Source organism: Merops nubicus, unplaced genomic scaffold, assembly GCF_000691845.1.
Source record: "Merops nubicus isolate BGI_N331 unplaced genomic scaffold, ASM69184v1 scaffold17005, whole genome shotgun sequence".
Lineage (NCBI taxonomy): Eukaryota > Metazoa > Chordata > Aves > Coraciiformes > Meropidae > Merops > Merops nubicus.
In genome coordinates, this window is record NW_008610446.1 from 38,082 (window position 1) to 51,973 (window position 13,892).

Here is a 13,892-nt window from a genome sequence, read left to right on the forward strand (position 1 = left end):
TAGAATCATAATATGAAAACAGAAATAGAGGGCTAACTGCTTTCAAATAGGAATACCTACCCAGCTCTCTGAGCTCTGTGATGAACTGAGTCTGTTGTTCCAGGCAGCACTAGCAGCTGGTGATCTGAAGAGGACCCCAATAAATGTGGGCAATATTCCCTCCCGTGTCCTGAGCTAAGGAAGACAAGGAGTTGGGCCAGTAAATGTAATTTAACCTACATAGTTCTAAACTCACTGTGGTGTACATTTAAGAGATCTTCACTGGTGTGGCAGCTTAATGAACTCATCAGCCCTCTCACAGTAGGAATGCTGACTTGGTGAGGAATCCTAATACTGGGTACTAGTGGCTTCTCCATTGCCTATTTCTGTTCTTAGCTTTACTTCCTTAAAGATGACATTGTGTCTCAGGGTCTTTGTTATGACAGGAAAGCTAAGGCTGTCATGTAGACCGTGTTTTGCATATTCCTATTTCATCTGTTAAATGAATATTTGTTTTTGCAGAAGTGTCAGTTTTATTAGCTGAAATGCAATCTTACCCAGAGAGCAAGACCTGAGAGTCATCTCTTCTAGGATGCCTGGGACTAATTATGCTGCAATTTTTTATTACATCCTACTTGTCCTGCTTTGTCATTGCCAAGTACTGGGACACAAGCATTTGAGATGTCTGAAAGAGCTCAGGCCTCTCAGCTAATTTTAAGTAGTTGCTAATTTATGTGCAGAAAATGAGAGCTAAGTTTTTTTCCTTTGGCCACGATTATCGCTTAACCTCATCAAGAATACTTCAGTCTTATCTTTCAGAAAAACAGTTTAACTTAGTAAGCTTCCAGTTTGTCTGCTTTACTGCTGGCAAGATTCCAGGTATGGTGACCTGTTAGTGCACTGGAATCTTGCTCTTTTTTTTTGTCTTTTTTAAACTCTTAAATAATTGCCAAACACCATGCCAGACATGCATAAATTGAGAACAGGAATGGCTTTGTTGTGAAAATACTGAAAATTCCATTAATGTTTCATCTGGTAATGAGAAAACATTTGAGCCTGTGTTAAGGGTTTTTTTTTTAATTTACTTATTGAAACTAAATCTGCAGGATGAAGCTGGTAGTTATTATAAACTGCACAGTCTCATAGGGACTACAGAGCCTTCTAATCAGTGCAGATGAAGCCATATCAGGAATACTGCAGCCAGTTCTGAGCTCTCCTGTTAAAGGAAGAGGTGGTTGGCAAAGGGCTACCAGGACTCCAGGGATCTAGAGCACGTCTCTGGAAAGAGAAATAGAGGGAGCTGGGCCTCTGTCATCTGGCAAAGAGGAGGCTAAAAAAGGAGGTTAAAAGGGGCTCTTAACAGTGGCCTACAACTACTTGAAGGGGAGTTACAGAACAGAGCCAAAATTTTCTTGGAAATAGTAGTTTCCAAGAAATGATTATAGTGAAGAGTAATAACAGATTGCAGCTTCAGAGACTGATTGTACATGAGGAAGAAATTATTTCCCTTGGACAGTAGGGTAGTACTGGAGCAGATCCCCAGTGCAGCTAGTAGACTCTCCATTCCTGGAGATTTTTCAAGACTTGACTTGACTGCCCTGGTTTGGTGTCATGCATAATGTTGTTCTGAGCAGGATGTTGGACAAGGTGACCTTCCTTCCACCGAGCAGTTTTTGGGAGGACATGTAGCAGTGCATCCCTGCTGCTTGAGCTTCTTTCTCATCTGCAAAAGTCTGCTGGCCCACAACAAGTTAACATGGGAACTCATGAGAAAGAAATAGGAGGAGGACAAAGCTGGTAGAATTACTGCAGTTTGGAATAGCTAGGAAAACATGAATATCAAATATTTCAAGGTTCAGCATCAAACTGGCACTTTAAATGTCACACAAACCTCAGGAATACGTCACCAACAAATGATACTCAGTCTCATTGGCAGTATAGGTTCTATGTATTCTGGCATATACTGTATATTTGGTATAGTACTCTGCATATTTAGTGGTATAAGCAATACACTATGTATTTTGTTGTATAACTAATTTCTTAATACAACATAAGTTATGTAGCAGACTAGACTGCAGTATTATAAAAAAATACAGTAAGTCAGATTCTCCATCCTTGTGAGGTCTGACTCTTGAATATAATAGTAAATTGACTTGAATTTCTGCACTGAACTACTTTGCACTGTGCCTTGGAACACAGGTTTGCTGTTAGTATTGTTACTTTAATATTACTATGCAATAAACCATTGGTTTTAATCCTTCCCATATTAAGTGTAGATTGGCATACTCGGTAATTGTAATTGCACCGTGTTGTGTTCTGTAACATAACTGGATAACAAAAATACGCTTGAATAATAACTTAAAAGAAGGTAAAAGTTTGCCAACAGTTGTTCATTTCAAGTCTAGCTGTGAGGTGTCCACCTGCTGTGCATTAATGAGATACCAGACCGCTGCATTTTTAATGTACTGTTACACTCTTTTCAAATGGTATTTTGACTTATCTCGGCTAGTGCAGTCAGGCTCAAGTGGAGGTCTCCCAAGGAACCAATTATAAAAACACCTACATGTGGTTTCTTGCTGCCTTTATTAACAAGTGTTGTAAAACAAAGCCAAACTTGTGGGGATTGAGCTGTGCTTGCTCAAAGCATTTTGCTTCCTACATACTGACCCATAGTAAAGCATCTGGACTCTGTGCTTGCTGTTCAGTGTGGATCAGATGAACCCATGACCCTCGTATGTGTACAATGAATCTAGGAGCAACACTGAGGTACTGGTTAGTAAAGTAGGTAGTTGTTGAGCTCGGACTATTCTATCTGCAGTATAAAAATGTAATAGGCCAAACTCTTTTGTTTCCACAGGTTTTTATAGTTTATAGTTGTTTTTTTATGTAGGTAAAGCTTCCTCTGTTTTTGAGCTCTATCTGACTGATCTCAGAGGACTTCAAATTGTAGGAAAATCTGTCAGTAAAGTTGATTCATTTTCTTCCAGAAACAGTTGACTAAGGAACCAAAGTTGGAACAAAGCCAACCTGCTTATGCTGTCAGTCATTCATGCTCCTCATAGCAAGTGTTAAGAAGTGGTTGTTTCTACAGAGTATGCTTGCTCTGTCACAAATGCAGGGAAAGCTTTTAAAGAGGAGCTGCTCTCCTTTTTTTTTCTTAACTAAACAGTTGTCTCAAGTACAAGAACCGCAGCCTGTCTGCCTCTCAGTATATATACTTGAGGCAGTAGAGATGCCATGTATTGTATCCTGGAGTAACTTCACACTGCATTTGCAAGCTGTTCTCTGCTGAGTACCCTGACTTTCAGCACCAGTTTTCTGAAGGATTCTAGGGCTGATGGGTAGATCATAACAGCACACTTTGGCAGAACAGTAAGCTGAAGTGTGTCTACTTTTATAATAACTGTAGCGTTTGATTTTTGACTACTTTCTGACTATGGTCTAGAAAATACTTGCAACTAAATGGAATTATCTGAGATTCTTTGGTATCTGAGTATATTCTGCTAACAGTTCATTGACTTTAAATAGTCTTCAAATATGTCTGTTTACTGTTTGTATATGTGAGCACTTGGGTTCATTTGGATTCACTCTTCCCATTCACCCTTTTACTTGATGAAAGTCTTGAATCTGCGTGCTGTTAGGCCCAGGAACTTGCATTTAAAATTTTCAGTGTTCTTGGGGAATGTCAGCTGTTAATAAACTTCAAAGAAGTCTACCTACTTCTGGTCTTATTCTCACGCTGCTACGCCAAATGCAAGAGAGATCTAGTACAGTGGTGAACTGTGCTTCTAAAGAAGTGGTTCTTGGCTTTACACTGGGGTAGTGAAAGGCAGGAGACCTTTCTATCAGCCCTTACAGACCATTACTTGGTTCTCTGTATTACAGTTTAAGAAAAGAAAATCAACTGCATAAACCAGAAGTGATATAATATTCAAACGTCTTGCTGATTAGCTGGTTCTCTTTTGAATAGAGCTATTAAAGAGCTCTGTCATGTAACAATAACTCCTTGAATGCTGGAAAATCATGTGCCGAAATTGTTTAACCTAGACATGTCACTTAGCTAATGAACATCTTCAGTCTGGCAGTTCTACTAACCAATCTGTTTCTTTATTCTGCTGTCATTTTAATGGACAATCACTAGACCTCTTGGGAGAGGGTAAGTAACATTTTTGATTTCTAAGACTTTTGAATGTTAGACTCCGTATTAAAAGCTCCAGCTTTCTTGAGTTGATTGATTGTGGTCTCTCTCCCTCTTCCCCTTACTTTTCCTGTTTGATCTTCATTATGTGGTTACATATAGATAATCTGGCTGCACTTTCCGGTGTTACCTCTGAGCCACAGATTTCAGATCCATTTGCCCCAGAGCCTAGTGCAACTACTGCTGCAACTACTGATACTACAACTACTTCAGCTGCTGCTGCTACAACTACAACTATTGCTGCTGCCACTGCTGAAGTGGATCTCTTTGGAGGTTAGTTTGGTTGCGCTAGTGCTCTACTCCAGCTCATATGGTAGATGAAGAAATACTGAGTTCAACTATTGTAACAAGGCATCTAATTTAACTAATCAGAGGTGCCTGTGTATTGGATGCTAGATGGAACAGGAAATGTAAACTGTCCAACTACCTCTTTCTTTGCTGTGCTTTTAGCTAATAGACTCCTCTGCATATATATGGAAATGAAAAACTGTATGCACTTAAGACTGAGTTACTTCGTGACTGAACAGCTAAGAGCATTAGTTTTCAGGTCCACACTTGGATAAGCAGGTATTCTTTCCACAGCATTCAATAACTATGCACTTTACTGCAGTTTCTGGTAAAAGCAGTTGTGCTTTCATAGTTGAAGAGGATGAATGTGGCAGCTTCCTGCCTCTTTATTACATGTCATGCTTGAGCTGTGTTGTGTTTCTTTTGTTTTTTTCCTGTAAATACGGTATTGAGCCAGTTGAAATTACTATATTTCAACATTCTCAAGTCTGGGTTTTATTTTACATAGCATTAAGAGTAAATTAAAGTGGCAGTGAACTTGTACTACGGGCCAACTATACAAGTAATGTATAGGAAAACATTTTCTTATCTTTTAATTATGCTTTTTCAGTCCCTAATGTTAGCTGATAACCTCTTGAGTAAGAATAAATTTCCCCCTCTATGTTGTCAGTTTTCATGTCACTCCCATGAAGCAGAAGGCTTCTCAACAGCATGTCAGAAATTACCATTTCTTTTCAGCACTGTTCCAGCCCAGATTAATAGAGAAATTTCTGATTTACAGACTGTTAACATGTTTAAAATCACCTGACCATCGTATTGCACTAGTTTTCTCTTCCTCTGATGTATACCTGCAGCATGACTGTAGATGTCATGAATTAGTGATAACTTGCTATCAAAACCGAATTCCAGCACATTCTCTGTGGGGTGTGTTTATCCATTGCTTCTAGTGACAGGAGAGCTGGAGAGGTCTTACACATAAAGAGTTTGACTACAAAGGTGTTTCCTAAAGACTGAAGGTTCCAAATCAAAAGTTTTGTTTAGGATTGACTTCAACAGACAGCTCCACGATATCCCAAATAAAACTGCTGAGAAGCTGTAAGAAAGGAGTACAGCTGCTCCCTGCTGCTTAACCCCTCCTTTCACAAAGATGGGTCAGAGTCCAAGTGCCACAAGATCAAACAGTTGAGAAGGAGTTTTAAAACAGTTATGAGCAGCAGTAGTTCTGGATACAACTGGGAGCAAGAAAGAGTCTGATGTTGGTTATTCTCAGAAGCCTGTCGCAGAAGGCAAGGCCTGTGCTCATCAACACCCTTGTAGATGCAGTGTGTGAAACTTCAGGTGTGTAGATGCTGGGGTCAAGCCAGTCTTGGATACAGCACTTTCAAATTGCGTTATTAATTTGGCATAGATACATGACTTTAACAGATTAAACAATAGTTAAATGGCTAGAAATCACTGTAAACTTGCAACAGGATTAGAAAAACACCTTCCCTTGCATATCCCTCCAGTACTACAGCAGCAAGATGTACTCTTCTTTTTTCTACCTTCTCCAATATCCTGTGCATGGAAAAATGGCTGCTACCAAATAACGTGTTTACTTCCATGTTTATAAAGTGGCAAAGAGATGGACTCTGATAGTTTTGATAGATTTAACTGATCATTAGATTACTTAGTGGAACACATTAAGAAGTGGAGTTGCCTTTATCCTCTAGTGGAGAATTAGTTTTTTGCAGTATCCAAACTTCTGTGACTTGGTCTTCTCTTTTAAAGAGATTGTTGCTCAAATACTATAACTGTCCAGTGGATTGTATATTAGTTGAATCCTGACATTTTCCTGGGACACTTCACAAGAAAGCAAGGTTTTATTATTTACAAGTGCAGAAAACTTCTAGTTCTCAAGAATAAAAATCTCTAAACATGCTCAGCAGTGTGGGTACTTTTGTGGTGCCTTCAAGACACCCACAGGCCAGACCTTATTATGATCCTGGAGTCTATAATGTACTTACATTCCTCTAATCATGTGTTTTTTGTTGGTTTGGGTTTTTTTCCTGAAGTCTGTGATGCAAGTGATGTCTCGTACTGACATTTGTAGTTACTCTAATAAGACTATGTAGAGTGCAAGAAGCAGTAGCTTTGAGGCAGATGCTCTTGCTCTCTAGCTTTTGCAGTGCTAGGCATACTTACACTGAATAAGTAGGTATTTGACCTTTGAGGTCTGCTAGAGATACAGTCTTCAAGGTCACCTTAACTTTTTGCAGCTTGCCAGTTTTTGATTGCTTTCCACAGAGCAATGAGGTATGGTAGAGGGAGGTGATCTTAGGAGAATGAATGTAAAGATTCTTCAGGGTAGGGAAAGGAAGCTGAAATCAGCAGAAAAAATGGCAGCCAAGTTGATGGAAGAAGCAGAAGAGGAGACTTTGCAGGAATAACTGTTATTCTCTTGCTCTATATTACTGGTACTTTAGCTGATAGGAGTCTGCATGCTGCCTATGACTTTAAAAGGAAAAGCAGCTCTGCATTATGTCCTCATCTCCTCATCTCTAACATGGCCTTGGAAAGAGGATGAGAAATGCAGGATTGATCCAACATAGCTTTTTTTTTTTTTTTTTTTTTGAAGAATTCAATCTGATTAATGAGCAAGCTTTCAGTTACTTGGGCCAACTTGAAGAATTCCTTATCTTGTTTCTAAGATAAACAAGAGGAGGCTGTTTTCAAAATGCAGCTGGAATCATTCCTGAAAGGGAGAAATGTGAAGGTAAAAGAAAGGCAAAATATCTTGAAATGCTGTGTATCTCAACAGTAGAATTCTAAGAGGTTTTTTGCGCACTAGTAATTTGCTCTTGAGTTATATCCTGTTGTGTGATTACACTGTAAATGGTGCAAGTAACAAGTCATGGCAGACACTGTGTAGATATCACTTACTAGGAATTCAACTTACATGAATCTTAAGCAGGCAAGAAAACTATGGTTTTCCCTTTAAAGAAACTAAAGACAAAATGATCAAGATTTCTTGACACTTGAGGGCTAGTGAATATCCCTTAAGCTGGAACATATATAGCAAACTAGTGCTTATTTTAAAAACAAATGACAACAACAAAAAAAATCCCATAATTCTTATGATTCCACTAGGCTCAGTGCTAGGAAAGAATGTTTCTTACCAACTCAGCTTAGGTTCTCTATGTCAAAAAGTAATGAAGGGTGACTGAAGAGGAAGAAACTGTGGAAGCGGAAAAAAGTTATTTTCACCTGTACACTTTAGTTCTATGATCTTTCCTAGACTTGTGACTTTCCATAGGGTTGTTTCATATGTTGACTAATAAATACATTAAGCGGTTCTAAGTCAACCGTAACATTTGTCATATATTGATGCCATGGCATCAAGTAAAGCCTGAATTTATGAAATGAAACAATTCACTCTTCAAAACACTTACTTTACAACAGACAAGAGGTATTGAAGTGCTACCTCTGTGTTTCAGAACTTTAAAATGCTCTTGTTTGCACATCATTTCAATAGCTATTTTTATTTAACAATTTAAGTGTTATGCAGCACATAATACAAGCCATTTACTCCTAATAGATGTCCCATGCAGTGTGAACTTGCAGAGGTTTCAGCAATGTCTTTAAGTTTCCAGGCTCTCTGTAAACCTGAGTGAGGAATATGTGCTACTTGATTCTGTAAGGCAAAAGCTAGATTCACTTTTGAAGTAGAAGATGCACAAATGTGAGGAAGTGGCATAAACTGAGTAAATGCAGTAACTGCTTTAAAGGGAAAAGGTCTCTCATGGTGCTGGGCATGGCAATGTAGGATTATGATTCCACTACAGAGGAACAAAAAAGAACATAATCCATTTAAAAATTTTTCTTACTAATAAAATATACACTATTTAATTCTCTCCATTTCTGTATGCTATGGTAAGTTTTAGCAGAGGACATCTGTGCAGGTGCGGCAGAGCCTATTGAAAGGCTTCAAAGAACTTCATAAGCGTTAACCTGAAAAAAGCCACAACAAGAAACCCTTGGTTTGAACTATGAGTTGTAGGGGTCACCTGTTCAGGTTGATTTGTCTCTCTGCTCATGTAGTTATTCTGAGAAGTTCAAGAAAATTAATATTTAAAGTTCTTAATATGCAGTTTTTCCTTTAGATTCCATTTTGAATTTATGTGTTTATTCTGCCTACCATTTAACCAAAGTAAAAGAAAATGATAATGCTTGGCAAGAACCTTATTCAGAAGTGGCAATAAATAATAAAGCTGGTGTCAAGCTGGCTCACCCTTCCATCTGTGGGCTGGAAGGCATTTGTTCCCACCTGAATTCTTGTGGCTGTTGCTTGTGGAACTTCAACAGTCTACGTCTGGACAGGAATAGGTGTAACACTAAGGCTGAAGTGCTCCCAGCATAGAACTAGCAACTTAACTATGCTTTCTGGAATCCCATTTTGAAATCTGGAGTCTATCCTTTAACACTGACAAGTTATTGTGAATAGTGTTGACTGACTTCTCTGATGACCTATGAGCTTGTGTGGATAGAAGTGTACTCTTTTGAAAGAGCCCAGGGTGACCCTCCATCTGCAAGCTGGCCGTGCACAGCAAAACCCAACACACATGACCATATCCAAAGCATATTCTCAAACAATACAATCCAAAATTCTTCAGTCCTGTTCTGTGTTAATTTCTACTATGTGGCATATACCAGTGTCTGGTATACATACAACACGGTGAAACTTGATTGATTATGATTTTTTTTTCTACATGGACAACTGCCATCCAGTTTTGTTGTTGAACCCTGTTACATGAAAAATAGAATTATATTTGAAATGGCTTATTAGCAGGCCTTTTTTTGCTACTAACTCATTTTAATTCTATTGTACAAGACTAGTTGGCTTTCATTTCTTCTGTTGAAGTTTCAATGCATGTTATTTTGAGCTTTTTAGATTAACTGGCACAAACTTGTTTTTAAAATGGTTGTTTTCATTTTAAAATTGACACTCAAGTTAAAGCATGTTAAGCTTTTTCCTGTACTAGTTTGACAGTGCAATTGCAGTATTCCCCAATAGATATTTTTTTTTTAAACTTGCTAACATTGTAGCAGTAGAAAAATGGCCTTTATGAGCATCTTGAAGTATTTAATCCAAATTGCACAGTCTTCTTGTGAAGAAAGTGCTTGCCTATGAGGATAGTCCAAATGGCACTGTCCATTAGGACTACTTCATATAACTTAGGCTACAGATGGTGGTTTAAGCCTAGGAATAATGCTATAAAAGTTCAGAGCTTGAAATTTAAACATACCGCTTAGCAAGTGCCAAACAACAACAACAACAAACGGTTAAAGAAAACTCATGGCCAAGTCACTCCAAAACCCCAAAACATTTTTTTCCCTGACTTAACTGGCTGGCCTAGAGGTGATCCTAAAGGGAGAGACAAGCTATGGCTGGCCAAGTAGTTAAGACGAACATTCGTGATTTGTCAGAAGCAAGCTGAGTAAATATAACCTATACATCAGGTTATGGCTTCAGAAAGATCCAATTGGAATACAGTTAAGAAACAAGTAAGTTAAATTTCTCAGATGTTGCAAGACTGAATTGACTCAAAACCTAGAAATGCTAGATGCAGATCCCTGCCAAAATAATCGGACAGTGATTTGTAACAGTGCTTAAGTTTGGAAAGCACTATGCAAGTAAATTGACAGTTGCAGATTAATCACACGTATTGCGGGCTTTGACCATGCAAGTTTTTGATGTCTTTATTAACACCAATTTACGGCCATACCTCTGGTCTTTATTCATTGGTTAATTTTGGGTAGTACATGAGCATGCTGCTCTGAACCCTTATACAATGAGAATAACGCCCTCTTTTACACTCACTGTACTTCCTGCGGGCAACCTGAGAAGCTCAAACCCTGCCTAGAACCTGCTTGTGTGGGGTTGGGGAGAGGCAAAACGTTCTGCACTGCATGACTTGTCTTGCTGTCAGAGTAACAACGTTCATGTTGTATAAGGGGATCTACCTGTGCAATTTAACTTGGTTCTTTTACTATATTTTTCTTCTCTTTATCCTTTTTCCTTTTGATTTGTGTTCTTAAACTGCACCCAAGATGCCTTTGCAGCTTCTCCTGGGGAAGCCCCTGCAGCAGCTGAAGGGGCAGCAGCACCAGCTACCCCAACCCCTGTAGCAGCAGCTCTTGATGCATGCTCAGGAAATGGTGGGTTTTATGTCATTAGATAGTTTCTTGTTTTGCTGTTTTGTTTTGGTTTGTTGTTTTTTTTTTTTGTTTAAACTATATGGCAGTGTGTTTTTCTGAAATTTTCATAGTGTTTGCAATTGGTCAAAACAAACCTTAGACTGAAGAGCATGCATAACAAAACTGCCTGTTTCTGAATCCCAGTAACTTTATGCTTATTTGATAGTGCTAATAAACAATTCTGTCGGTGCTGAGGTTTGTAAGCAGTAACCTGCTAAACTGGATATTCTTTTGTCATATTTCTGTCTTTGTTTGGCCTTGTCGAACAGCCTTTGAAAGTTCTTCCCTTTAGTAACTAGACTGCTCAGCCTTTCAGATGGTCTTTATTTTGGAAAAACATAAGTAATGTGTCTGGATAAGTAAGCTAGATGTTAGAGCAACCTCTTCTGTATGCGCGTGTGTATTTGCAGTATGTGCATTGCCTGTAGTTGCTTTGTTCTTGACTTCCTCCCTCACCGATCCTAAGTATGCATACACATATATTTCCCCTCTCCTTTTTACAAGACCCCTTTGCCCCATCTGAAGGTAGTGCAGAGGCTGCTCCTGAGCTGGACCTCTTTGCTATGAAGCCAACAGAGACTGCTGTTCCTGTAGTTACCCCTACAACTAGTGCAGCCACTCCAGTTCCTGCAACAACTCCTTCTCCAGCTGCTGCTGTTGCTGCTGCTGCTACTGCTACTACAGCTACTGCCACTACCACTACTGCCACCACTTCTGCTACCGCCACCACCTCCGCTCCTCCTGCTCTAGATATCTTTGGTGGTAATTTTGTTTTTAACTCTTTGATTCTGGTGGATTGATCTGTCTGAAGTACAGAACAAACAAATCTTTGTTGCATGCGTGCCGTGTGCTGGGCTTTCAAACCAGAGAGCCTGTTAACTCCAAATATAATGTCCAAAACTTGAAAGTTCTACTTTCAGTCCTGCCTTTCAAAAATGAGTTAAAGACGTGTTATGTTCTTGGCCTTAGATTTATTTGAGTCTGTTCCTGATGTACCTGCAGCACCTAAACCAGATGCTACTCCTAGCATAGATCTTTTTGGTACAGGTAAAGAAAGAATTCTTCCAATACTCTGCTGCTTTGATGCTATGTCATGGTGTAAATTGATTTGAGTGATACTTACTTCTTGGGTTTTCTTTCATTTCTGGAAGATGCTTTTTCATCTCCACCGCAAGGAGCTTCTCCTGTGCCTGAGAGTTCTCTCACTGCTGATCTCCTATCTGGTGAGTGCTTGTTTTCACGGGCCATCCTACAGACAACTTGGGTTTGAGGTTTTTTTTCCCATTATTTTAAAAAATAAAATAAAATAAAAATAAGAAAGACTTGTTGCAAATTTACATCTTTAAGCTGAAGTACCAAGTTGTGGGTTTGACACTCTGGTCACAACATGTGCAGTTGCTGAGGATGCAAACAATGAAGTGGATGACCTGAAGTTGTGCAAGTAATGTAGTTATTGAGAGAGTAAATCCTCTTCTAAGCATAAGAAAGTTCTTAATAATCAATGCTTTCTTTAAGTACTGTGGTTTTCAGTTGCTGTGTGAGAAATGTAACACTTTCTGTTTGCAGTTCTGAAGACTGTTAGCTCAACTGACCAACCCTGTGGTTTTAACTCGTGGAGCCCATGTGGTTTTGAAATATTTAGCTATCATTATTGCCTTGCTGATACTAAATATTATTTATCCTATGCTTACTGCAGTGGATGCATTTGCAGCCCCCTCTCCTCTACCCACTGCCTCTCCAGCAAAGGTGGATTCTTCAGGTGTGATTGACCTATTTGGTGGTGGGTATTTTTCTTTCCTCACCACTTCAGAGTTGAATCACTTCATTCCAGTTACCTTTGCTCTTTGCTGAAGCTGAGGGTTTCCCTTTCTCACAGCTTTTCTGTGTGGCATTACTGCTGAGACTTGCATGGACAGTTCTTCCTATTGCACTATAACGAACTGCAAATAAGCTGTCAGTGTGTCTTCCTGTTGTCATTAAACTTGCCATTCTGTCTTCAGTCGATGCATGTATGGGTCTTCCTCAGAGCTCCAGTGAAAGTCTGTTAAGTTCCTTTTTTTCTTTGCAATTCTCCATGGTCATGTTGTGTTCTCTCGGTTCCGTTTCTCAAAGCAGCTGAAGTTTTGAGGGCGACTTGTCTCAAACTGGGTATCTGAATCACAGTATCATTGGATTTGACAAGGTGGAAATTAGGAAGGGCATGACCAACCCTAGGAGTGATGTAGGACAGCAGTGTTGCTTAGAAGTAGTGAAATTTCATACATTAGTGCATATTCCTCTAAAAAGACTTAAATGTGAGTCAGTAGGTTCTGAATAGAATTACTCCTAACTGCCATCTGATGTATTCATCTCCAGAGGGCTTAAACCTCTTGTCTGCTATTTGTGTCTCTTTTGAGAAGAGGCCCAACTAGAAGAGTACTTTCAAGAGTTCTTTCAAGTACTGGTTTGTTGCACCTCCTTTTTTCCACCTGAACTTTGCATCCATGGTACTGCTTTGCAATAACGATGGCCAAGCACTTTCATTTTCTTCTTCTGATGAATGAAGTGGTTATCCTTTTGTTATCTTTTCTTTACAATGAGTGATGAATTTATGTATTTAGTATTGGACTCTTTACCTTTTATTGATGCTTTTTGGAATTCCCTTTAGATGCTTTTGGAAGTAGTGCTCCTGAACCTCAGCCCGCAACCCAGGCTGCTTCTAGTTCCTCAGCTTCTGCAGACCTACTTGCTGGTAATAAAGAACTTCTAAAAAATTGTTATTTTAAGGCAAAACTAAGAAATGGTGTTTGAAATATTCTATGTTTCTTGGGTGTAAGTGGACTTTTGCAGTGGAATAAAATTCCTGTTCACAAGATTTCTTAGTCCTTTAGATATCTTAAATTAAAACTATGGTGATGTATAATGGCAGCACTGTACTGAAGTACAAGTTGACTTCCTAGATTATCTTCTTCCCATGCTTCATTTTCCTGCCTCCTACACAAGCCTTATTTTTCTGTACTGTTCACTGAGTAGGAATGTATACATAAAATGTCTTTGGCTGACTGTAGCGGTGCTTAAGGTAAGCAGCACTGCAGGCTATGCTGCTTGTTCCTTAACTGCTAGTTCATCTTCTTTTCTTGAGTCATTTAATTGAGGCAAGTTATACACTTAAATGGTAAGAGCTTGAATGAATGACTTGGTAGCCGTCATT

The 13,892-nt window shown here is 39.0% G+C and overlaps 1 protein-coding gene across 5 annotated transcripts in view; it reads left to right on the top strand.

The window, feature by feature from the left end:
- Nucleotides 1–13,892, top strand: part of SNAP91 (synaptosomal-associated protein, 91kDa) — a 64,348-nt gene that overhangs the window by 37,759 nt on the left and 12,697 nt on the right. For 2 of the 5 annotated variants that reach the window (XM_008940924.1, XM_008940925.1), the window contains exons 14-21: nt 4,121–4,135; nt 4,280–4,450; nt 10,556–10,663; nt 11,207–11,464; nt 11,672–11,749; nt 11,854–11,925; nt 12,399–12,482; nt 13,350–13,433. The exons of 1 other annotated variant lie outside the window; for it this stretch is intronic. In XM_008940924.1, the coding sequence (XP_008939172.1) occupies nt 4,121–4,135; nt 4,280–4,450; nt 10,556–10,663; nt 11,207–11,464; nt 11,672–11,749; nt 11,854–11,925; nt 12,399–12,482; nt 13,350–13,433 (870 nt within the window). The remainder of the gene's footprint in view (nt 1–4,120; nt 4,136–4,279; nt 4,451–10,555; nt 10,664–11,206; nt 11,465–11,671; nt 11,750–11,853; nt 11,926–12,398; nt 12,483–13,349; nt 13,434–13,892) is intronic. 2 more of the 5 variants (XM_008940926.1, XM_008940927.1) reach the window with 2 other exon arrangements.